The 26,005-nt window shown below is 39.5% G+C and overlaps 1 protein-coding gene across 1 annotated transcript in view; it reads right to left on the minus strand.

Annotated features, from left to right (window-relative positions):
* Positions 1–239: 239 nt before the first annotated feature.
* The window catches only part of LOC103146336 (protein tyrosine phosphatase receptor type M), a 205,350-nt gene continuing 179,584 nt past the window's right edge, over positions 240–26,005 (minus strand). Inside the window, exons 26-36 of the mRNA XM_016677466.1 lie at positions 22,763–22,860; positions 17,805–17,921; positions 16,222–16,376; positions 14,695–14,830; positions 10,610–10,759; positions 10,062–10,235; positions 8,669–8,800; positions 5,260–5,385; positions 3,075–3,238; positions 2,769–2,904; positions 240–1,136 (exon numbers count right to left, since the gene is read on the minus strand). Of these exons, the coding sequence (XP_016532952.1) occupies positions 1,083–1,136; positions 2,769–2,904; positions 3,075–3,238; positions 5,260–5,385; positions 8,669–8,800; positions 10,062–10,235; positions 10,610–10,759; positions 14,695–14,830; positions 16,222–16,376; positions 17,805–17,921; positions 22,763–22,860 (1,442 nt within the window). The 3' untranslated portion in view covers positions 240–1,082. The remainder of the gene's footprint in view (positions 1,137–2,768; positions 2,905–3,074; positions 3,239–5,259; positions 5,386–8,668; positions 8,801–10,061; positions 10,236–10,609; positions 10,760–14,694; positions 14,831–16,221; positions 16,377–17,804; positions 17,922–22,762; positions 22,861–26,005) is intronic.

Below are 26,005 nucleotides of genomic sequence, written 5' to 3' on the forward strand. Positions count from 1 at the left end.
TTCTTTTCAAAAATTCTTATAACAGCCTTGTTGGCTTCACATTGTAATATTTTACCGTCAACTATTTAAAAAAAACATCTGCATGTAAATGCCACGATTTTAAAATAAAAAAATATGTCGTAAATCTGAATGAAACAGTTTATGAATTTTTAAAATCAAATTAATAATGCAGAAACTTCTGTTGTGCCCTGGTGCTCCAGCAGATGGCGCCACAGCTTAATCTTTCCAAAGACAGTAGATCCAGGTAGATAATCCAATGTTTATATTGTAGGTACATTTATAGATCTTTTCTTTACAGTTTTCTTTCCTCTGTCATACAAGGTGACCAAAAAAAGAAAAAAAAAAGAAGAGAAACAAGAGAAAAAGCATACAGTACAATCAAGAAACCAAACCTATAGAACATATGATTGTCACTTACTGCGAGTCACAAAAAAAGTACATACTGTGAATAAATAATCTACAGAAATATTTACAATATGCACACAGCGAGAACTCAATGGAAGTGCAAATAAAGCTTTGGATCCCCGAAACAGGAAAACAAGTTAGCAGATGTAGCCATAGTCGTCATAGTTTTACAGGACAATTAGGAACATTTAAGCTTTGACCTCCTGCATTCAATGACTCTCAAAAGTGAGCTGAGCAGAAACGGAAACGATGGACACGTTACAGTATGTACAGCGCAGCGCATTCCTGTGGAAAACCGGACAGTGTCTAATGCTCGCCGTCCAGTGAGGATCAAGGCAACAACCACGCGACTACAGGCAGCTGAGAGAGAGAGAGAGAGGGAAAGAGAGAAAGAGAGAGATAGAAAGAGAGAGAGAGAGGGATCCAGAGAGGAAATGAAACCGCTCATTGTGCTCCCGTTGGCTCTTCCGCTGCGTTACTTCACCCTGTACAACTCTTTCCCGTCTGGACGGTGAAAAGGAGAGCTGGTCAAAGAGGAGCCGCTGCAGGTAAGGTCAGGTGTGTACCTGTTGGCTCCGGTTGGCTCGGTTACACACACTCTTCACATAATGCACACACGTGAGCTGCAGTCCATCTGCACTGTCCCACAGTTTCATGGAGACGGCAGGAGCTCCGCCTTAACCAGAGTTCAAGTACTCCAGCGCCACTTCGTAGCAGAACTTGTACTGATCCTGCAACACATAAAAATAAGAGACCAATGAGATATCTGTGGTCAAATCAGATAAAACTCCATATACATGTAGGATGTCTTTCAGCTGTTCAAGGCGACATATTATTCTTCCTTGAACAGGTTAGGATAGGTCTAGGAGCTTCACAAAACATCCCCAGCACATGTTTTGCACAAAATCATTCTTAGGTATTGAGACTTTAATCTCAGTTCTTCCTATTTTGAGCTGTTTGAGGGACTCTTTAAATCCAAATAAGGTGCTGTTCAGCAGCAAATAGGAGCTGGTTTTAAGCCAATAATTACTTAATATTTATTTTAAAGGAGTACTAGTGCCACTGGCAGATTTGTTCACTTATAACGAAACATTTTCCCCACGTTTAAGTGAAATAATCTACTGGAACTGGTACTTTTTCAGATATTAAGGAATTATTGACTTAAAACAAGTTTCTGTATCTTGCTAAAGAGTTATTGCAAGTTAATTTAGTTTATTTCAGGTGTGCTAACATATGTAGGTTAGAATCTAGACAAAAATACTTGGTAATTTTGTGTTTTTGCGGTGATCCACATGATGCGCCTGAGCTACAAACTGAGCTACCAAGCGCCTCCGTTTTGTGTTTCTTTACACATTTATAAGTCGTATGTCTATAACTGACTCAACATTGGAAAACAAAAGCAAATATAGATGAAACTGCATGTATATAACTTGCACAACGGGGAGTTTAGGGCTCTTGCTATTGGTATTTTGAGATGAAAAGTAATAAAATGTTACACGAATCAGTCAGTTGGAAACTGAGTGGCTTGTTCATTTCTGACTCCTCAGTGCATCCTTGACCAGAAGTCAACTTCATTGTTATTCCTGTGAGAACACTTCAAAACTCAAATAGTTTTATTTTTATTTTTTTATACACATTGCTGAATTATTGAGTCCTGAATTATTGTACAAGAGCGACGTTCTTCTTTCTCAAGGTGAAGATACAAAAACACAAAGCAGACAAAATACCTTCAGCCTGACCTATGGCACAAGATTTCATGCAGGCCCCTTTAAAAAGATTTGAAAAAGCAAACATTGTTTGAGAATAACAGTTTAGACCTTCAGTTTATTCCAGAAGGACGACATCTAATTCTGAGCTGTTCTAGCTTTAAGTTTTGAATGATACTCCAATGCCGATATGCAAGAAAAGAAGAAGGGATGGAGATCAATACATTGTATTGAACCCGATTATTCATGGTTCATTATTTGCAGATATTTATGTGGAACGCGACTCTAAATTATGAACAGAAAATGTGCTTAACCCTGGATTTTATGTCTGAAATACTCAAAAGATAGAACAGATAATGGGAAGCGGAAATGTCTGGGATCAATGGTATTGGCTGACATTTGCAAAGCAGCCAACACATGACGCTGGTGCTGATTGTAGGTGTTAGCTTCTGCGCTAATGCTTAGACTCCTTCTAACATCTGAAGGAAGTTGGGAAGAGAAATTTTATTGTAATACATGGACTTAATGTTGTGATTAAAAAGCATTTATGGCTCAACTGAACATCCATTGTTCCATATAAACCGGACTGAGTCACAGCAGGACCTAAATATCTACAAACGTCAGAGTCTAAGGGTGAATTTTCTGAGTGCGCCTCACCAGCAGGTCCACCATGTTGGGTTTGTTGTTCCTCAGTGTTTTGACGGCGTGAAAAACATCCACAGAGTGTTGATGCTGAAGCATCTCACACACGATGCTGATGGCACAGAAGGTCCCACTGCGGCCGCCTCCGTTCCTGCAAAAGTCACCATGAGTCAAGAAAAGTTTTGTTTTATGAAAAAAAAGAAAAATCCAGAGAAGAGGATGGAGCTTTTGTTGTAGTGATGGTTTCCAGACAGTAGGTGGAGATGTTTTCTCTCTAATGCCAGCCTCCCTCCTAGTCAGCATCAGGTTGGGGGAACTTACAGGCAGTGGACGACGGTGCGTCCCTCTCCGCCGTCGTACTCCTCCTGCCACTTGTCCACCTGCCGGATGAGCTTGAGGAAGGAGCGCTTGGACATGGGCGTGTCTCTGTACATGGGCCAGCCCAGGAACTGGAACTGCTGCACCATCCTGTAGCCATCCTGAGGCTGGAGGGCCAAGACAAACCAGTTATCCATCCCAGCTTATATCGCGTATGTGGGTTAAGGGTTTGATGCAGTTCTGGTGTAAAAACTCTAGGTGGAGCTAGACCTGACAGAGACGGGGAAAGAAGAGATGATCCTGCAGACGGGAAGACGGAGGGTGATGGATGAGCTGCTGCTGGAGACAGATGTCTGACCATATCGATCAATAACTCCTGTCAGTGATTATATGTGATTAGTCTGTCTGGTACTTTACATGTCGCTGCCTCAGCCAGTCGCAGCGCATTAATTAAATGAAGAACCATCGACTGGATCAAAAGCTTACCCAGGTGAGCCCAGGTGAAACCAGCATGGCACTGGGAGGGTTAAACTGTTAGATTAAATAAATCTGATGGAGTCTGGTAACTCCTGATATGTCTAGGTTCTGATATTTTCCTCATTTGTTTCATGAATTTAACCTCCGTAAGACAAACAAAAGATGTTCTGAATGACTGAAATGGAACAAAAAACCCACAAAGGAGCAGAATGTGAACGAAAGTCACATGTGAAGAACAAACAATGTCCAGGTTAAAAACGCAAAGAGAGATGGAAGAGGATGGATGGATGGATGGAAGAGGATGTGTGTGTGTGCGTTTGTTTGTAATACCTTGTGGGGATGATTTTCCTGACATATACTACGTTGTGGGGACCAATCGCTCCTCATGGGGACCAGAGCCTGGTCCCCACAAGGGGAAACCCTGTTTTTGGGTCAGGGGTCAGATTTAGGGCTAAGGTATGAATTGAGTTTTGGTTAGGGTTAGGTGTGTGATGGTTAGGGTTAGGAAAAGGGTAAAGGTAAGGTTTAGGCTGTAGAAATGAATAGAAGTCAATGGAAAGTCCCCACAAAGATAGCAACACAAACATGTGTGTTCGTGTGTGTGTGTGTGTGTAAGACAGTGTCTTACTTTCTTTTTATCCCCAAAAGCCCCACTATGTCTTACTTTCGAGGTATGTCTTATATTGGAAAAAAAATGGTCGAATTTTGTGTTTTAACCATAAAACGCGGAAGTGGGCAGGAGGCGGCGCTCATTAAGATCAGAGGGAGGTGGCAGACGCGGCGACGCATGGAGAGGGGGACGGTGCGGACGTGTGCAGGAGGCGGCGCTCAGCTAGATGAGAGGTGTTTCCCCGAAAAGTAAGACATATGTCTTACTTTCGGGGTACGGCTTATATTAGCCGACCCCCCCTGAAACCCCCGATACGTCTTACAATCGGGGGTGTCTTACTATCGGGGAAACACGGTATGTATGTATGTATATATGTATGTATGTAGGGATGGATGGATGGATGAAGAAATAGAACAACAAATGGATGGTTGATGGATGAATAGAAAAATAGATGGAAAAATGGTTGGATGTTTGGTTGGGTGGATGGATGACCCAATGGATGGATGAACAGATATAGACAGACAGAGGGATACAAAGATTAATGGATAGATGGATGTAGGGATGAATAGAACAGGTGGGTGGATGGACAAACAGAGAAATGTCCAAATAAATAATTTTTAAAGGATAAATAATGCATAAAACTGACATCAAGCTTCACATGAATCTTTTGGGTGAAAACAAATCAGCTGAACAAGACAACCTACAGGACAGAAGTGAACAGAAATTTGTATCTAAAAATAGTTAAACCACCTTAGTTGTTGCTTTTTTTTTACTTAAAAACATTACTAATTATCAAACATTTCATCTAAAAAATTTATTAGTTTTTAGATCTGATGCAGGAAACCTTTATGTGTCTCTGAGACCTGGTGTGAACCTCTGATTTGGCCTTTTTTTAAGAGCAGGTGGAAAGTTATCAAGCTGTCCTAAAGATTTCTGGCAATCACTCCTCGGTCCAATCAGTGGTTAAAAAAAAACCGAGTCTGCCTCTGCACAGCTTGAACGGACAGGTCCACATGCGTGTGTGTGTGTGTGAGGTGAGTGGTGACAGGAGAAAATGGCCGTCACATTCTCTGCTGGGAAGACAAACAAACGCCCGCGTACCCGAGCCGCGTTGTAAATCCGAAATATTCTGCTGATGATGTCTTCCTCCAAGTCAGCGGAGACAAACTCCACCTGGATGGGTCCGTGGCGGTGGACTCCGTTTTCAGGCCAGTACTGTGGACACAGCTAAACAGAACGGACACATTCAGACGGGAAGAGATGCAGACAAATCAGCACACAGGCAGAGAAAACAAAGCAAAAAAACCTCACAAAAACATGGATGACTTATTAGTTTCAGGTTCAAAGTCAGTGACAGGGATTTTTATCTCCCAGTATGTTGCAAAAGAAAACAGAAAACATAAGGAGAGGCCATGAATTCAATAAAAGTAAAGTGTTTTTACTGAAGAACAAAGAAAGGACTTTAATACTCATATACCTCAAGTAGGGCAGCTTTTAACTAATCAACACACTCTCAGTTTGTCATTTCTGAGTAAAACATGAAAAAAAAAAAGCCTTGAGTCATTCATTTCTTACTTTAGAAAAAAATATTTATTTTTGAAGCTGGTAAAATTGATAAAAGCTACATTTCAGTTTAAACAATCAACTTCAAAGCAGCATCAGTTCAATGTTTAACAAACATTTTACCATAACCAAAATGTTTGTGAGGAAAAAATGCTTTGAAAAATGTTTTCATCCATCCATCCATATATATGTCGCAGATGCAGATTTCCAGCTCTTGCCATGCCTTCAGAAATAACAACAGAGTTTAAGATACTTAAACTCTTGAATTATCTCTTCAGGCAGATGCTGACCACCATTTCCAGTTGAAAACCAGGAACTAAAAATTGGAACAGTGGACACCAAACGTTAAGGACTGCAAACGTCAACAGAACCAAATCATCTTTGAAGATTTTCAAAATCAGCAAGCCTCCTCTTTCCAACTATGCCTCCAGATCCGTAAACAGTCTTGGTGACCAACGGCAACCATGCTGGAGTCTCATCCGTAGGATCAAGTTCAACTTTGGGTTGACGATATAAACCAATCCAAATGAGCTGCTGCTGGCCACGCCCCCAACTCAACAATTAAGCCATTGTACAGCGCATGGAGTTGCTAGGTAACGGGGCAGTGCCTATAGATTGTGACTCAACAATTGGGAGGTTTTTGAAACGGCTAGTTTCCCACACACCAAAAAAGCATTAACTCATCGCCAGAAAAGGTGTTTTTAGAAGCAGTTGAGACCCAAATGGAGGTAATAAAACATGCAAAATGTGAATTTTGCATTATAGGTCCCCTTTACGGGCCTCCTCCTCCAGATAGAAAATATAACCAGTAATAAATATTGCCTCATTTCAAGATGGATTTTTTTTTCCAATCAACTCCAATTGCTTTGAATGTGCTGAATAAACATATGTAGATGTATTTGGAGGCTTTTTACTACAGTCTACTACAAATTAGGAGTTTAACAGAAACCATATGAAGTGCATAACTAAGCAATCAGTTCGTATCACTGTCTCTTTTATAGTCCTTTATCTGGTTACATATTTGTGTGTAACACACATACTCATGTTCCTACACAGAGCAGGGATTCTCACATAAAATCTGTTAACACAGCACCTTCCCACATCAAAGTGTGAACTCGTTTATTTGTCTCTAAAATATAAATGTCGTGAAATTATGGGTCATTTTTATCTAATTTACTGCTTTTTCTTAATTATTGCTGCATTAACAGAGGTTTTCCAAATTTTAGACAATTGGACGTTCCCTGTAGTTCTCGCAAGAGTTGGAAACAGAGTTATGCAAAAACAAACTTGTGAAGTTTGCTAAAAGCTTTAATTGGAAATGTATGTTCTGGTCAGAAAAGAAAATGTTTGGGTATTTTGTTGGGTTTGGTGTGAGACAGAGGATGAATAACAGAAAATATAACTTAGTGGTGACTGTTAAGTAGAGGACATGCGTTTCTCTTTCAAAGGCTATAAAGAAAGAAAGAAAAGAAGAAATGAATACACCAGAGGGGCAAGAAAAGGATTCAATGAAGGTAAAGAACAAGGAGGAATTCAAGGAAGGAAGGCCACAAAGGAATATAGGTACAAAAATGGAAGTACACAAGGAAAGGAATGTTACGCATATTTGTTCTGAATGCACTATACATCTTGCAGAAAAATTACTTGTACGTTAGTTTTGTCTTATTTCAGGTGTTCCAAGTTATTTACATTAAAACTCGGCTCAAATACTTGGTAGGATTTTGTGTTTTTGCAGTGCAACTCCTCCACGGTCACTCAGATCTCTGAAAAATCACACAAAGAATGAAGGGCAGCATGAAGCATTTGGACAATGGAATAAGATATAAAGTTTTAAAATACAAAAATGACTATTATTTTCTCTTTCCATAGTTGTTGAAAATGCTGATATCAAATTCTAGACAAATTCCACTCATTGGAGAATTGTCGAATGGTCAGCCATCAACCTGCAGCCGTTTTATTAATGCAATCGACTTTTTTTTTGCTAAGTCATAAAAAGCATCAATACTTTTATCTAAAATGGCAATAAATGATAAAAGAACAGGCTCACAAAACAAGGTTATTCCAAAGTGCTCCTGACTGACAACGGAGCTGGCAGCCGAACAGAGACGTCGACCCCTGGGGGACGGCTTCAAAAGAACAGCAAAGTCTCGCCAATTTCTGCCCAGCAGGTGAGGACGCGCAGTTGAGAACGCGCACCTGTGGAGCTGCACTGCTGGCCTCACAGCGCTAAATCAGAGCACACACAGATGGACACTCCTTCCTGCAGAGTCACACAGTCACGAGCAAACAGCTACACTGCCTCGAAGAATGCAAATTAACAGGACAGACAACGTGCACGGAGTCAAGCATACAATTAGCCATCAACTCCTCTATTGCAGCAAACATACGCAGTTTGTGCAGCAGCTTAAGCTCCGCTTTCAAGCTTCCTCTGAGAGCCAGTCAAAAATTGACAAATCTAACAGATGCAAAAACAAAGATGTTGATGCGAGGGAAAGGAAAGCTCCAGCTCTCTCCCGTTCATCTGCACATCCTCCTCCCATTCCCACCTGTGCTCCTTTCTTGGCTGCCTGACGGGCCGGCTACAGTGAGAATATTGAATGAAAGGCCTTTTCTACCCAGTCAGTCAGTCACCCAGGGAAAGGGGATTTGGGTGGAGGGGAAGCAGCCCGGCTTCAGGCTTTGATCCCCGGGTGTTATGACAGAGCCTCGGGCTGAGAAATCTGGAGATCCTCTTCCACAGGCCTGTTTCCGCTTTCATGGCATCCTCTCGGCTGCATCTCCCATATTTCAAACACACGCTGCATCCATACTGTGTCTAAAAAAAGTACGAGTGTTGTTTTCCCAGGGCTTATACACACTGGTAATAAAAAAAAAAACACTTTGTGTGTGAGACTTGCAATGTTTCTGAAAGACGGTTATTTGGATTTGAGCACATGGTCTGGGTTACCTGTGCTGGGTCCACGTCGTTCAGCATCACTATGGATGTGCAGTGGTAGTCCAGCACCAACCTCCAAAAGTCCTTCACTGTGTTTGGCAGCGGGTGCTGGGTCACTATGAACGCAGACGGCTGCTTGTAACTCTGGAGGAGCAGAAACACAGAAGGAAAAGCAAGATTTTAAAGAACCATAGAGCAGTCTGTCTCAAACTGCGGGCGCCCCCTAGTGGTCCGCAAGGTACTGCACGGAGGCGGCCATTTATTTTACCGTGACGTTAGCTCAAAGCACGACGCTACAGCTAGCTTACCAAAAGATTGTTTAAAAATAATAACGGATAAGTGGCTTAAAACCAGATCATTCAAAAGAAAAACTGAAGATCAGGTGGAAAGAAAACAACTGATATGTTCGGAGGAAGCTAAGTCATACATACTGAGAGTATTGATGTGTCTTTAGCTAGCCATTCGATTCTTTTGAACGGCTGAGTCGTTAGTGAATCGTTAGTGAGAACTGTTTCCCCGACTTTGCTTGCTATTGCTCTGCTCACATGTCGTTAGTTTTATTTAATTGAAAATTATTTAATCACAAGCAAATGTTAGAAATGGGTGGATAGCATATATTCAATAGTGCAGAGGAAGGTTTTTGTTTCTGCCAAAGCAACTCAAGTTTATTTTTCATTTATTGTTTCTAAATTACAAATAGCCCTGACATGTCAATGCGCACAACACAATTTATTTTTTATTTCATTGTTTTGCATAATTGGAAAGCTTGGAATCAGAATCTGCAAATAATTCAAAACAAACCCAATGAGTTAAGTGATCCTCATCCTAAAAGTTTAAGAAACACTGTTATAGAGGTTTCTAATGGAAATTTCTTCTCTGTTGACAATATATTTGTAAAAATGTTCTTCTAACATGAGAGCATGTAACTCAGTAATGCCTTGTGCAAAAATAAGGAGATGGAAGGAGAAGGCAAAAATATAGATTTTTAGAAAAAGTACTAGTTCCACTGGTAGATTTTTTTCAGGTATGAGAAAAATGTTTCATGACTTAAAAAAACCTGCCAGTGGAACTGGCACTTTTTCATTAATATTAAGGGAATTATTTACTTTAAACAAGTTCCTATATCTGGCTGAAAAGTTACTAGTAAAGTAGTGAAGTCTAATTTCAAATATCCTAAGATGTTTGCATTATAAACTAAACCAAAAACATTTGTTATTAATTTTGCATTGCAGGCTTTTATGAAATAGGCCCTTTAACAAGAACAAGTGGTACTGGTAAGAACATTGCCTTTGTTCTAATTTGTTCCACTTAACCTCACACTTTGTTCCTTTTGAGTTTTCCCAGTGAATTTCTACATCTCTGAAGTGGGTAACCCGACGGAGCCAAGCCCGTGTTTGACTCTTACGTCCATCAGCGCGGCGTTGATGTAGTTGGAGCTCTCGCCGTCGATGGTGATCAGAAAGGGCAGGCAGCGGTCTGGCGGCAGGACGTCCATGCAGCGGTTCTTCTCGTGGTTCCGGGGCAGCAGGGCGATGCTGCAGTCCTCCACCCGCAGCGTGGGAGTCACCATGTTCAGAGTCTGTCGCATGGAGGCAGATTACATGCTGTCATATCGACGCAGGAAGGTAGGCGCTTGGGTCGTGAGTGTGCTAATTATCTCCCACTATGGTAATTAACAGTGCAATTCTTTAATCAGTTCCATTAGCGACTGCTCTGACTCCCCTGATGTTACTGTGATGAAACTTAGGGGGATGATGCGTCTCATATATCGCTCATTGGCCCAAGAGGGGGTGATACTATTACAGATTAATGCATTTCTGCTCCTGATTGGCCCAGAGGGGGGTTGTGCCTTTCATCAAGAGAGAACATGTTTACTATTGTTTGTCCTGCATTTGAGATAAAGCTTCATGAGGAATCTGCACACACTCTCCATGCGTTTTGTAAAGCTCTCACCCTGAACTCCTCTTTAATGGGGCTGGAGTTGGTCTGTGGGTCCAGGCGGATCATGTCGTAGTAGACGGACCGGAGCTGGCTGGCGGGGATGGTGGTGTCCCCACAGAGACATGCCTCCAAAATGGCGTCATGGATAAAGACATACTGCTCCTGAAAAAAACAGCACCCTCATTGCGGATCCGTCAGACATCTTAGTCAAGTCAAATTTATTTGCATTTCAGCAGCAAAAACATCTTATAATCACCAAACATGAGGCAAGCAATAAACACCACATTTTGTCAAATGCCAAATCATCAAGCAGAGACGCATCTAACATGTTGATGATCAATGTTCAACTTACTAATCAAAGGCAGCAGTAAACAAATGATTTAAAAGAAATCAGTGTTTCAGCTGTTTCGCAGTTTTATGGAAGTTTGTTCCAGATTTGTGGTGCGTAGAAGCTGACTAGCAGTATTTAAAGTCTATTCTCAGAGCTACAGGGAGCGTTGTAATAACTTTAAAACTGGGGCGATGTAAATACAGAGAACAGAGGACGAAATGGGCACTGTTCAAAACAAAAGACAGCGAGAAAAAAAAAAAAAAAAAATAGACAAACTGGATTGGACAAAAGGTCGAGTAGAAAAATAACTCCCAAACAAAAGTTTATTTTATTTTATGTTGAATGTGACTTACTCATATAGGCTTTATATGTAAAGAAATGTGGAAAATGGCAAAAAAAAAAAAATATATATATATATATATATTTAGGCAGACCTGTGAAGACACTGTTGCAGTAATTAATGAGATTAAAGACATTCGTCTTCTAATCCTGGAAATGTTTCCGGTGATAGAAGGCCGACTTTGTAACTGTGTTTATGCGTCTTTGAAGGTTCAGGTCAGAGTCCATCACTGCACACAGATTTTAGCCTGATCACAACTGAAGCTGTGGGTCTAAAGATATCAACGTTAGTTATGTTTGTGTTTCTTAGACCTCAATGACACAAAAATATGAGAATTTTGTTTTCACCAGCAGCAAAACCAGCCGCGATGAGGGTCTGCTGCACTTTAGTGAGAGGATTTCAGTGACCTTTAACATGTTTTTGTTTCAGCCCTTTGGCATTTTTTCCCCTGCTAATATTTGACATTGTTTATGCTGAAAGGTTACGTTACATATTTTAACATATATTTTTGCTAGAAAGCTGATTTAAATCCTCTCTGGGACTAAAAAACAGTAAATGTTCTCTGAAATTGACCTTTTCCTAAAATTTAACCCAACTTTTGCACGGGTGGTTATGATTTGGTAATATGCAAACGTTGCAAAAGCACACGCATTTGAATTTTATTTTATGTGACGGATAAAGTGGTGCATGATTGTGAAGGAGGAGGAAATTATTGCAAATGTTTTTCCACAAATAAACAATTGAAACCCACCTCTCATCCCTTTTATTCTGAAGCTCAGAAATAAAACTAATGACTCAAAGATGATACATTTAAATGCATGTTTTGCTTTTTTAAATTTGAAAACCACATGCTAGTTTGATTGCACTCCAAATTTATGTGCTACTTTGTCGTAAAGTACGCTAAGGTTTGTGGTTCTGATGTGATGAAATGTGAAATGGCTCCAGAGGTATGGATATTTTTGCATGCCTCTGTGAATAAGCATGAAGTCTGGACAATGAAAGCAGCTCTCATGCAGACCGAAGAAGGAAATTACAGCAGATTTCCTCCTCCTGGAGTCAATCACTCAAGCGTTGGAGACGGTGACACAGCTTGAAGCTTGATGCAAATCTATTCTGAAGTGACATTTTCAGCTGACACTTCCTTGTCACTTTGTACCAAAATCCGCACTCGAACACAGGGGTCACTGATTTACACGTGCAAACAGAAAAAGCCGTTTGCTATCTGTCCCAACGTGAACCGTCGACTGAGAGCCTGTGTGCCCTGGGCCGGGTCAGCAGGTCAGATGTTTATCAATTTACAGGTTGATGGAACCTATCTGAGCTCATAAAGTATTAAAGAAGTCGCATTACATTTTCATGGGCGAATTAAACCGCGGTGGAGTGTTGGTGTCTGGCTGCAGGCGCAGGAGCCGAGCCAATGAGCCTGAACACCTGCGAGGGAAAACACCCGCGTACGCACGCGCGTTGAAGGTCACTGAACTTCAGGAGAGTGACTCAACGTTTGGTCTCCGGTTGCTCAAATCCCCATTCGGACGTCAACGATGAAACATTTGCCCATTAAGTCCAATGACGCCTGTGATTTAAAGAGAATTACAGGGAAATGATGCATTCAACGACACGATGGACATCTCCAGATGGCCGGCGTTCAGGGAAGTCCGCACTGGAGAAAAGCTGGAAAACGGGCCAGGAATGTTTTCAGTCACTGATATGAACTAAATGCTTTCTGTTCAAAGCCTCTAAATCCTGTTATTACAGAATGTAGTGCCAACCACTCACGCCGAGCACCCTGGGAAATCGTTCTGTGCGCAATTTAATAAATGTCTAAGAGATGATCCATTTAAAAAAAAACAAAAAAAGGTGTTGGCGACAAATTGATGGTCTGAAAGAAACACAGCAGAACTCCCGTTAAATCAGATGGTTTTGTAATGTGTTAATGAAACGTTCACATTTGAAATTTGAGCAGGTACTTTGCACTAAATGACAAAAATTATTACGCTGGATTTTCAAAGATAATTGACATAATAACTGAATGGCAAAATTACGAGAGATCTCCACTCAGCTGCAAAATGAATCACAAATAAATCACTCAAAAGAATATATGAAGGAGTTTTTCTTCGTTAAATTTGAAGCTTTTGTCTTGACGTAGAGCGGGCTAAGGAGGAGAATTAAATGTTGATAATACTTGATCCACTTTAGGCGGCTACCAGCTGTTGCTTTTCATCCCTAGACTTCCTGGTTTGTTTTGTGGACAAGTCCATTACATTTACTTGAATAACTTTCTGGAAAAAATGAACTTTTAGGAGTAGTTTTACAACACTGTACGATTTACTTTTACTCCAGTAATATCATGTAATATTTCTGGACACTCGAATCATAGTGCGTAACCTCACAGAATGAAAACAAACAGTTTAATAAAAACGAATGAAACACCTACAGTTTATGTTAAATTGAGACTTGTTTGCATGCAGACTTTGTTGTTCTGATGTTTTGTATCTGCTGAGTTTGTTGTGCCATTTGGAGTAGGTGGATATACGAAAAACACTTTATTATCACTGGGAGGGATTTATGTAACATTACCTACAGTAAGTATCAGGTTCATAAGCTTTAGACAGTTTCTTTGATCTGTTATTTTGTAACATGTTATTTTTTTTATTTTTGTCCCACTGCAAAAACACAAAATGATCCTCAATATTAGTTTCTGGTGAAGATACCACAGTTCATTTGAAATAAGACAAAAATAACATACGAGTAACTTTTCAGCAAGAATTGGGAGTTTAAGTAAATGATCACTTAATATTGATTAAAAAAAGTATTAGTTATAAGTGAAACAAATCTGCCAGAGGAAGTAGAACATTTTTGTAAATATTAAGGAATTATTGACTTAAAACCAGCTGCTATTTGTTGCTGAAAAGTTGCTTGTAAATTAGTTTTTTTCTTATCTGAAATGTACTAAGATCTTTGCACAAAAATACTTGGTAAGATTTTCTGTTTTTGCAGTGCTGTTTAATTGAATAGCTGGTAACACTTTATTTGAAGGGGTGCACATAAGACTGACATTGTACTGTCATAAACATGATATAACACCTAATATGAACATGAAGGAGTTTTCATCAATGGAGTGTCATTCGGTAAATAATGACACTTAAAGCAAAGTTGGCAATTTTAATGCAACTTTTAGTGCAACTAAAACAGTCGTAAACATTTATGAGGACTGCTTCATGTTCATAACGGATGCATGTCATGTTTATGACAGAGTACTGTCAGTCTTATGCACACCCTTTCAAAACCTTTTTCTCTCTCCCTCTGATTTTTATTTTTGATTGATTGAAAATATGTTGAAGTTGTGCTACTCCTCCTTGCGAACAGTTTTTCGGTTCTCTACTCACTTGTGCTGCTGAGGATACTGGGAGAGCAGGGTGACCATACCTCAGTCTGAACCATGTTGACTCTCCGTGAGCGCAGCTCCCTCACACAGTTGTAAATATCCACCACGCCTTCCCTCTCCGCCATGTCCAGCATGATGTCGATGACGATGAAGCAGCCGGTCCGACCGGCACCAGCACTGCACGCAGACAAAGGAATTTTCTATTACTGCTTTAATTTCAGACAGATCATATGTAAACACAGCCTGTTTTTTTCTCTTAAATGTTCTTCCTTGAACAGGTTAGGATAGATCAGCTCATTCCTTTCAGAATGAGTTGTTTTAGGGTCTCTGCTCACTTTAAATCCAAATAAACCAGTGTTGGACACGCTCCTCAACTCAACATTTACACTCGCAAGTGAAAAAAATAAAAATAAATCAGAAAAAAATCAATCACTGACCACAGTTTGTTGCTGCGTCCATAAATGTAGAATAAAAGTTCACCATGCAGCAGAACGACACACATTTATGCATAAAACTCAATCACCTCTAACCCTACAGGACAAAATTTAAAACATAATTTTAAATTTTAAATCTGATGTTCCTCTGTTAAAAAAAAGAGACGAAATCTTCTGCTTGATAAAACAGAGAATTTCTAGCATCTGTGCCTTAGTGCATGTAATGAGGGGATGGTGCACATCTGTGAATGCAGCATTGCTGCTGCTGAGTGATATATGTGCAGGAGAAACACTGAGCTGTAAATGCAAAGCGCTTCAACTGGCTCTCTGCACTCCATTTCTGCTGCACACTGGAAACATCTGGCCAATGAAAAACATGAAAAATGCAACAGTGAAAAAATAAATGAACATACAGGTAAAAGTTTTTGCATTGCAGTACATGACCTGTGGGTCAACATGCATTAAATGGGTGTTTATTTTGTAATGTTTTGATTACAAACAGTTTAAAATGAAACATATTAAAGAAACAAGTTACATATCTATGTTTCTCTGTGTTATATTTCCTATTTGGAAAGACGTTTAGGAATGTTTTTAGAGATCTGCACATTAAATGGGATCCTACCAAATATCTTTCGGTTCTTTTTGTCAAACATACGACTGCGTAAAGTTAATTCATAAATTTCATAGCATTAATTACTGACCGAACAAATCCTACAGAGTCCCTACACATTTCTCATGTAAAAATCACAGACTTTACTCCAGTCATTTGCTACGTTTATTGTAAAATATAAAACATAAAATACATCATGACTTTATGGCAGATAGTTGCACAGTAAAAAGACTTTAAATATGGACTCTGTAAAAACTGGAAGGGAAGACAGAAAGGAAAGAACCTGAAGAGAAAAGGCAAGGCGCAAGGAACGAGGTCAAGCACGAAAAAGAAAAACACAAGTAAACAAAGAAAGAAAAGGAATAGAGAGGAAAGAAAAGTTTGAGATGTAGACGGAAGGAATGAAAGCAACACTGAAACAAAAGATTAGCAAAGTTTGCCTAAATCTGAGTTTTCCCTTTCCTTCTAAAAAGGGAGTTTGGTACCACAGCAGTGGAAGCAAAGAGCTCAGTTTCCTCACACACCTGCAGTGAACCACCATGGGTCCGGCGTTGGTCAGCGTCTTGGACTTGACCCTGCGGATGAACCCCAGCAGGCCCGTGGCGTGGTAGGGCACGCCGTGGTCCGGCCAGCCGGTGAAGTGAAACTGCCGGATCTCCCGGATCTCGTGAGCGCCTCTCTGAGGAACAGAGTCATCGTGTTAAACACACGGAGCGCCGGGCAGAAAAACACAGCACACATGCTGCAAGAGGTCCTTACAGAGCAAATACAGCAGTGAATTAAATGCAAACACAGACGACATGGAGGCAAGAGTAGGAAGGATGAAAAAAACTTCCCAATATCTATCAGCAAACAGTATCATCCAAAGGGGAATGCAGCCTTGAACCTGAAGCATTTCTGTGTCACGCCTTTCAGATTCCAGGGAGCAACACTGACTACCTGGATGCTGTGGATGTTTATAAAACGCTCAGTGCAGAAAACCTGACTCTCAGCAGGCTGCAGCTCCTCACAGTGGGACTGTAACCCAAACTGCTGTTTGTGCCTCAGCAGTAACTAACCAACGTCTGAAGGGAGAGCTAATTATTCCGGAGGATTCCCACCGGAAAACCTTTTATTTAATACAGAGAGCGCCAAAGAACCGGCTGCTTCTTTCTATTACATCAGTTTACTTTGATTGTTCCGTTTTAGTTTGGATCTACACAAACGTAAAGAGGAACAATATGGATAATGGATAAAACTGTTCAAATGATCCTTTAAACATACGATTATTGTTTATTACTACTTTATTATTTATAGATGCTGTTTTTGTCGTTTGTTGAACTTTAAAGGAATAATGATTGTTCAGCCGTTGTAAATAAAATTAGATGGATACCATTTTGAAGGGGTTTAGTTATATTAACGGCTGAAGCTCAGTCAGATTGGATGGTGGAAGTTTTTCCACAGATTTTCAACTGCATTTCTACTTTGACTAGGCCATCTTAACACATGAATAATCTTATCTTTTTACAGAACTTCGGGAAAGCTTGGTGTTTTTAAACGTGCTTTACAAGTAAACTGGATTTGGATACTTTTCAATCTCAACTATTCCACTCCAACTCATGTTTGTTTAAAGTGTCCACTGTCCATATCTTAGGCAATAAAATGTTTAGTTTCTAATTTGAAAAAGGAATTGAATTACTTGGTTATTTGGATCTTTTAATGTAGTTCTAATAGTGAGTAAAAAAACCACAAAAATCTGCAGAACGTCCACATTTTTTTAATTAATAGTCAGAAGAATAATTAAAATAATCCTTAGTTGTGGCCTTAGCAGGATAAAATGTTTAAGGTGTATTAATCGTTTCAAGAAGCTGCATGCAGCATTTCACAAAAGTATTATCAGATTAAGTGGCACCGCGTTTCTGAGGCCTTGATAAGCTGCTGATAAAAGTCAAAGCTTAATCACTTTTCTGCGTCCTTCAGAGCACAGAAGAAGTTTTGAAAAATCCCTCTTGACATAATTTATTCTGCAGTATCACTTAGAGGCACAAAAACCTAAGTGTCTATAATTTCCCGCTGTACGAAAGGTTAAACGCCCTCGAGATGAGGTGAAAGCGAAACATAAGCCCACCTTCTCCACAGCGAAGGTTCTGATGACGTACTCCGACAGCAGCTCGGTCTCGATCAGAGTCACCTTGATGTCTCTGTAGATCTCCGTGTCGTCGGGCCAGTACTTGCAGCACTTCACCTGAGGGCCAGAAAACAAACTTTTTTTTTTTTTCAATAACAAAAATCATCTCATTTATGCTAACATCGCTTTAAACCAGTGCATTTCCCCCCCTCATCCCGCAATAAAGATTGTCACATAACATTACCTCCAATTTGCCACCTGATATTTCAGTTTCTGAGCCATTTCTTTCAAATCAAAATGAGATTTGCTTCATATTAGTTTCGTCCCCCGGTCAAGGATCCGCTGTTAATGGGTATCTGATGTATCGGCGGAGGGTTCATTCGCACCTTATTGCTTTTTCATTCTCACGTCGATAACGTGAAAATGACTCTAACGGTGGATTGCACGCAAAGCTGCAGGAGAACAAAGAAGACCTCAAGGGAGTCTAACATGTCTCCCTCTTGATTTCCAGCGTGTAAAAAAATAGGACAAAAACGGAGAAAAAAAAAAGTACAGCGAGGAGGTATAATGACAATCCAGTAATAACATGAAATAATAAACCCTCAGCTGTTTAAAACAGATTTCCCAACAGAAATCTAAAACACCCCATCGGAAATATTACTTGCATCAGGTATCATAAGAGCGCAAAATTACCCCCCTACCACCGCCGCTCCCCCCCGTTCAATTAAACTGTTGGTACTGGTGGAGTACGGCTGGTAATAGAGATTGAGATCACGGAGGTATATCAGAGACTGATAATTTTTGATGAGGGATAAACGCAACGTCGGCCACAAGCAGATTTAATTTTCGTCTCTGGCATCTCTGCGCTGATTACGAATGAAATGAGATTTTGGTTTGTGGAGTGACACAGTAAGAGAGGTTTGGGGGGAGGAGGAGGATTTCAGGACCCCCTCTCTCTCTCTGTGACACCCCTGATGACTAATCCCCGATGACAATCACAAATCCACCGTCCGCTTCCAGCTAGATTGAATTAGCCAAAAGCCATTACCTTATTAGATCACTCTGAATCAGTCGCCTGGTTTGGAGGGAACCGGCCTTTGGGCTAAAATATGCCAGATGTTCATTCGTGGGCAAACTCACAGGCGTGTGTGACTGTGAGGACACCTCTTCTCAACTCATCTCTCTAATCTCAATAAGGAACAGCGCCTTGACAAAATACGCCTCAAATATATCTTTTTACATTACAACTGTGAGCTTTAATTTATTTTATTGCAATTTTTGGTAACACTTTATTTGAAGGGGTGTGCATAAGACTGACATTACAAAAAGAGTAAAAGAAGTGTCTTTTGGTAAATAATGTCATTTTTAATGCAAAAGTGCATTAAAAGTGTCAACTTAGCAATATTTGGTAAATAACTGCATTTTTATGCAAGGTTGCATTAAAACTTCTACTGGTGTCCAAACTTTTTGTTGAGCAAGTTGAAAGTACTTAAAAGCTACAATAAAGACATTAAAAGTGTTTCTGATTTTTTTTTACCTGCTTGGCAATAAACTAAAAATGAAATATTTTGATGAAATAACAAAGTAGTTTGATTTTATTGGAAGATGCATCTGTAAAAGCGTTGCTGACAGGGGACATAAAAAGGGTCTTGCACGTTTCTCTCAATAAAAAGAGGCAATTAGTTTCCTAATTGTTTTTTTTATTTTTGGTGAGTGTTTTTCTGTTTTGTTGGTTTTTGTGTATTTTCTGCGAGAGGAGTGGGATGAGTCCCTCTAACTTCAAAAGCACAGATTTTCAGCTATATTTAATCCACTGTTGTTTTCCTTTGGAGTAAAAGTTGCTGGATGTCTGTTATGTTATGAGAATAAAATGGAACAACAGAAAACATGGATGGTAAACGGCAAAATCGTTGGATTAAAAAGATTTAAGCAGAAATTGTCAAAAAGTGTCCATGTGTGTCATCAGTGGCGGCAAGCCAAATTTTTACCATTTTTAAACTGTGGTTTGAAAGTCACACAAATTCGTTCCAAGGTTTGCAAATGATGCAAAACCTTCACAGAACAATTGAGTTTACAGTGAAATTACTCACGGTAAACTGAGGGTTTTAAGGGAACGACTGCTTATCAATTAATCTCTACTCTTATTTGAGTAAAATTTCTGAATTCTCCACCCAGTGAAAAACAAACATGTTTTAAACAAACATTTCCTGCAGTTTCTGTTAAAACTTTGTTTTGTTTTTTACTGAAACAAACTGATTTGGAAACATTTTCTTTTGCATGATTTTATTTTTTGTCGCTTACACGAATTATTGCCATTTTCGTCCTTAAAGTATTAAATTTTTCACTTAACTTTATGTTTTGGTCCGTCTGATTATGTAATTTTTAAATATTAAATGATTGATAATTTGATCAGTTACTCAGTACTTCAGTAGAGTTTTTACTTTTACTTGAGTAAAATATGTTAAAGTAGTGCTACTCTTGTATAATGTTTGGGTACTCTGTCCATCTTTGTTAGTCGATCAATAAGATAAATCAACTTAATAGATTAATTCAATCACTAGCTATACTTTAACAAATAAAATTCTAAAAAAAAACAAAAAACAATTGAAGTTTGTAGTTTTAATGTGACAAAGCGTGTTAAAATTCAAGAGGTACGAATATTTTCACAAGGCATAAACAGCATCATCTCATCCCAAACGGTAACCTCCAAAATCAAACCTCTCATACATCAAAGTGCGCCGTGTGCCGCCCCTGTGCGTTTGGAAGTGCCAGGACAGAAGCTACGTGCGCTCCTCTGAGCGTGTGCCAGGGCTTCCCAGAGTGCATCAGCAACTGTGCCGAGCAGATGGCCCGCTGTGATATGGCAGAGTGATTTTATAGGGCCCCACTGCGGAGCCACCATCTCTGGCTGCTGCCCGCCATTGGACAAGGATCATATAACAGACGGTTCGGGGGGCCAGAGCCCCGCAGAGGGCCCTGCTGCAGCTAAGCAGGTGTGGAGAAGGTGTGGGGCGGGTGGGGCTGGGCTAAGCTACTGTAGAGGAGAAGCTTAATGAGGTACCTAGAGATGGGGGCATGAATCATTATCAGCTCCGATACATTTAAGCCCCCACCAAAAAATGCACATCAGCAAAATGAAGGTGTGCATAACTTTAGGGTGTTTTTAGCTCAGAAGCGTTTAAAATTCTTTGAAGAAAATCCCTGGGCAGTCTAATCGTTAAGACCTTCATTTTCTCTTGATTATAATCAACTTTACAAGAAACAAAGTGTGAGGTTAAGTGGAACAAATTAGAACAAAGGCGTTGTTCTGACTAATACCACTTGTTCTCGTTAAAGGGCCTATGTCGCATTTTATACACTGCAAAAACACAAGAGGTATTTTTGGTTAAGTTTCTAATGCAAATATCTCAAGTACTTAAAATAAGGCACGTCTAACTTGCAAGTAACTTTTGGAGCTTGTTTTAAGTCAATAAACCTTTAATACTGATGAAAAATACCAGTAAAAAGTGAAATAATCTACCAGTGAAGCATGACATTTTTCCCTATTTTATAAGTTATAACATGGCATTTTTAATATGACATTTTTACTCATGGGAAAAATGTTATATTAAAAATGTAATATTGTAACAAACATTATGGGGAAATTACACTTATAACATATTCTTCCCATGTTATAAACAAAATATTCATTTTTTTCATAAATATTAAGGGATTATTCACTTAAAACAAACTCTTACATCTTGCTGAAAAGTTACTAATTAGTTAATTATGTCTTATTTCAAGAATACTAGAAACTAGACCAAAAATAGTTTGTAAGAGTTTGTGTCTTTGCAGTATAAAGATGTTCAAACCTAAATTAAACATAAATCAGTCTTTGGTTTTCTTTCAGTGTGGATGAAATATTTCCAAACAGTTTTCTGACATAAAAACAGGATCACGACATCTGAACAAGAAACCACTGCAATATAGGAATCACGTTTCCAAAGTGGCTTTTTCCACTTTGCCTGCTGCTTATGGCTGGAAAATGAGAATGAATTGCTCTCTTGACAAACAGATTTCTCTTATAAGAATATGCTGAATGAATGCACTGAAAAAAATAAAACAAGTGATCCATCTTCAGTATATTGCATTATCTGGTCACAAGTACTCAAATTAAGTTTATTGAACTCATGTAAACAAACTTAATTAGATTATATGAGACATATTAACACATTTTTCTATTGTGGTAATTTGTGTACAGCAGGGTGATTGACAGCGCCAAGACCCTCCTCCTGGCTCTGATTGGTTGTTTCTGTGACCTCAGGAAAAAGCAAAAGAACCCAAATTTTTCACAGATTCAATGTCTAATATACTGTCACGACAAAGCAACGGTTTTATATTTCTAAATTTTGGGGGAAAAAATCTTATTTAACTATGATGAGATACAAGTCTGAAAAGAAAAAATATGTAAAAATGATTATATACGCCTTAAAAAAAGTCCGTTAAAGTCCTACGGTTAGCTTAGAAGCATAAAACATCTTTTTGAGTTAATAAGAGTCCCCTTCTTCTGCCCAATGAGGACGACATTAGGAGACGTTTCTTTTCCGAAGGGCTCTGTAAGAGCTGGCGGCTTCAGCAGAGTCTAATCTTCTGTTATAGAGCCACTCAGATGAAACAGTAGTCAGTCGCCTGGATGCCTCTCTGGTAATGAAGGCCATCAATCAGTTTCTTTTCACTTCTCACTGATCAGATAGATGGAGAAAGAGCTGGCGGCTCACGAGTCCCACGCCTCACTAAGTCAGGATACACACACACACACACACACACACACAAACATCTGGGCACTGATGTTCAAAGACATTAAAAAACATAAAAGATGGCTCGGCTAGCCTCGGGATACAATCGGGCTGTCAGTCGACCTGAGAGTGAGATAATCTTGTTTGAGATCTGCGGTTTGAGTGATTGTAATTAATACCCACCCTGCCCACTTCCACCAGGTTGGTCACCATAACTATAGCTGCCGTGTTTTCCTGCCACACCATCCGCCAGAAGTCGAAGACGGTCTCTTGCATGGGCCCTTAGAAAGAGAAACACAGGAAAAGAGAAGGAATTCAGTTTTCTTTTCTAAATGTTCTCAAACAACATGAGTCCTTTTTCAATCTGACAAATAAAACAGAGGCTATGAAGAGCTAAGAGTTATTAAAATATATCCAACACATGGTAAATTTAAAATATGTTCCTGATTTTTTTGAATGAAATCCTGAAGTTTTTAGAACAAAGCCTTAAATGTCATAAATCCTAAGGCAAAATAAAGGTGAAGTTGCTGTCCGGTTTGGCTATGTGGTCTGGTAGACTCCGTTCGATTGGGGACCAAAGTTGCAACATCTGTTACATTTTCAGCTGCTGCGGTTCGCTTTCACAATGCACTGTGTCAAACGATCAGATCTAATTGAAAAACCTGTTCCCCTCCTCGCCTGTGGTGGCGCTGCACTATGAGCCACTGAAGGAAACGACATGAAAACCTATAAAGAAGACACTAATGTAACTTCCTTGTTTAGAAAAAGTAAACAAAAATAGAATTGCATCAGATTTTAGCGGTTGTAAGATTTCTCTCGAAGCCATTTCTTCCACCAGCGCTAGACTCTTGTGTTTGTTTTGGTTGTATTTACCCAGAATGCCCTGGGTTATAGTTCACTTCCTGCTTTGGGAGCAGTCTCTGGTCCACTTAGTGTTCACATATGCATTCAAACCGAGACAGAGTTCACTTCAACCGAACCAACCTCTAGGGTTGCAGACGAACCAGAATTCGCTTTTTTGGTCCACATCAGAGTCTGATTACGGATTCACACCTCCTCAAATGAACTAGAGAAAAGAACTAGAGTTCAATTACAGAGCACTTAATAGGGCTGGTGTGAATGCACCCCTTAAATATATTACATTATGATCGTAAAACAGGAGAAATATTAGGGCCAATCAGTGTCAAAAAATGACTATTATTTGTTTTCTATCCTTTAGACCAGAAAAATTAGTAAGTCAATATAAGTAAGAGAGCAATGATTCAATATTCTTGCATAGAACTGTATGTATATGTAAAAGGTTTAAACCAATAAGTTTAAATATAAGACTAAAACCTAAGTCTCACTGTGTGTGTATGTGGTAAAGCTCAGTGCAATTACCGCCATGTCTCATCTGTTCAGCACCGACCTTTCTCCCCTGAACCAGACCCAAAAGTGTCTGCTGAACATCAAAATAAATGAGCAGACAGCCATTCGATGCCTCTAATATTTAAAACTTCACGGAGCAATAATTGTGGGTTGGATTTAATTATTAATCTGGTTGGTTTTAATCAAGCGCCACGTGAAAAAGAATTACTTCTGACAAATTAATTAGTGAATGCAAATCTCCACAACTGTGCGTTCTCCTGCGCTGGGCCAAATTACCTGGAGACACAGAGAATTATGCAGCCACATGCTGAGCGAAGATGCAGCACAACACACGAACAAAGTGTTTGTGTTGTTCTTATCAGTTAGGAAGTAAGAACATTTAATAACAGGGAGGCACTTGCACCCAGTTAAAAATCAGGTCACCAAACTCCAAAGTAATCCTTTGCTTTTGCTTTGTGTTTATGTGTGGTAAAAATGTTAAGCTACCCCAGAGATAGCTTGGCAAAAAGAATACTAGCAATTAAGCATCCCAAGGTCTATAGGAGAGGCTAAAAGAAGTGACCACAAAAAAGGTGCCCCGTTTAAATTAAAAAGACAGAATATGGTGTTCAGTGAGAAAATAAGAATAAATCCACCAATCTTACTGTGGTTCAAATCATTTTTAGGGTGAAAGGTTTTAGCTTTTAGATAAAAAGTTAAACTTTTTCATTGAATAATTAGCTGCTGGAGAATTTCTGCACTTTTCACTTGATGGGGAAAAAAAAATCAAACCCCTAATTTGGCTGTTTGAAGATATTACATCATCAAATATGAATCGTCATAGTGGAGAACATGAAGAAGCCCCACCCACCTTACAGGCAGATTCCCATGATGTCATACAACGTACACTGCAAAAATGCTAAAACTCACCAAGAACTTTGGTCTAGATTATAGTACACTTGAAATAAGACAAAACTAATTTAAAAGTAACTTTTTAGCAAGAAAAAGGAGCTTGTTTTCAGAAATAATCCCGTAATATTGATAAAAAATACTAGTTTCACTGGCAGATTATTTCACTGAAAAATGTCTTGTATTAAGTTTTATAATCTGCCAGTGGAACGAATATTTTAAGAAGAAAACTAAGTGCAAATTCTGGTATTTTAAAGACTGAAATTTGTATAAAATAAAAATAAATAACTATAGTTACACCTAAAACTTGTCTGTTTTCTTCCAAGAGACAGTGATGCAATAAAGGTTTTAGTGTTTTGTGGGCTTTTTGTTGCCTCTCCTTCCATTTCTCACTACTTGACAGAGGAGATCCACCAGAACCGTTTTTCCCTCCATGTAAAAGTTTCCAGATACACCACTGTGTGTCGTTAGCGTTTCCAAATGCTCAACCAGCTTTGATTTATAAAATTTAGATGAATTTAAAATTCCTTAACAAACATAGTTTTGTCTGGAGCCAAAGCATGTATAGATTTTAGCAAGAACATTTAAGTGTTGTGGAATTGAAAAAGTCAGATTCTGCCATCCAGACATTCAGCGCCAGTCGACTCACCAGCTTCCATGTGTATTCTCTTAGTCCATCTGCTTTGCATGCGGTGGCATGCCTTAAATTAAACCGTAAGACCTCAGCCTCCTCTCCAGTCACTTCCATTCTATCCGATAGCTACCCAACCCGATTGAACCACCCACTCTGCTGCCTCCCACACTTGTCCCTGAGGGAGGATACACACTGTTGAGAAGTTTGAGAGAGGGAGACTGAGAAGCAGGACAGCTGGTGTGTAGGACTTCAGTAACACAATAACACTTGGCATTATATGGTAAATAGACCGACGGGAGGACCATGCCAAGCTTCCACCCGGCCAATTTATGTTTCTATAAGGATGCAAAGATGGAGAGTTGATATGGGGATGTTGCTGGGTAGAAGTGCACTTGATGGCACTCATGAGGAAATGAGGAGGGCTCTAGATGCTAGGGTAGATCAACACAAACAAAGGGAACGCCGATCCAGTGCTTTGTTCGCTTTCAAGAAGGGGCTGTCAAATTAACTACAAAAAAAAAAAAAAAAAAGAATAC

This window comes from Poecilia formosa, unplaced genomic scaffold (genome assembly GCF_000485575.1).
Source record: "Poecilia formosa unplaced genomic scaffold, Poecilia_formosa-5.1.2 Scaffold156, whole genome shotgun sequence".
Classification (NCBI taxonomy): Eukaryota; Metazoa; Chordata; class Actinopteri; order Cyprinodontiformes; family Poeciliidae; genus Poecilia; species Poecilia formosa.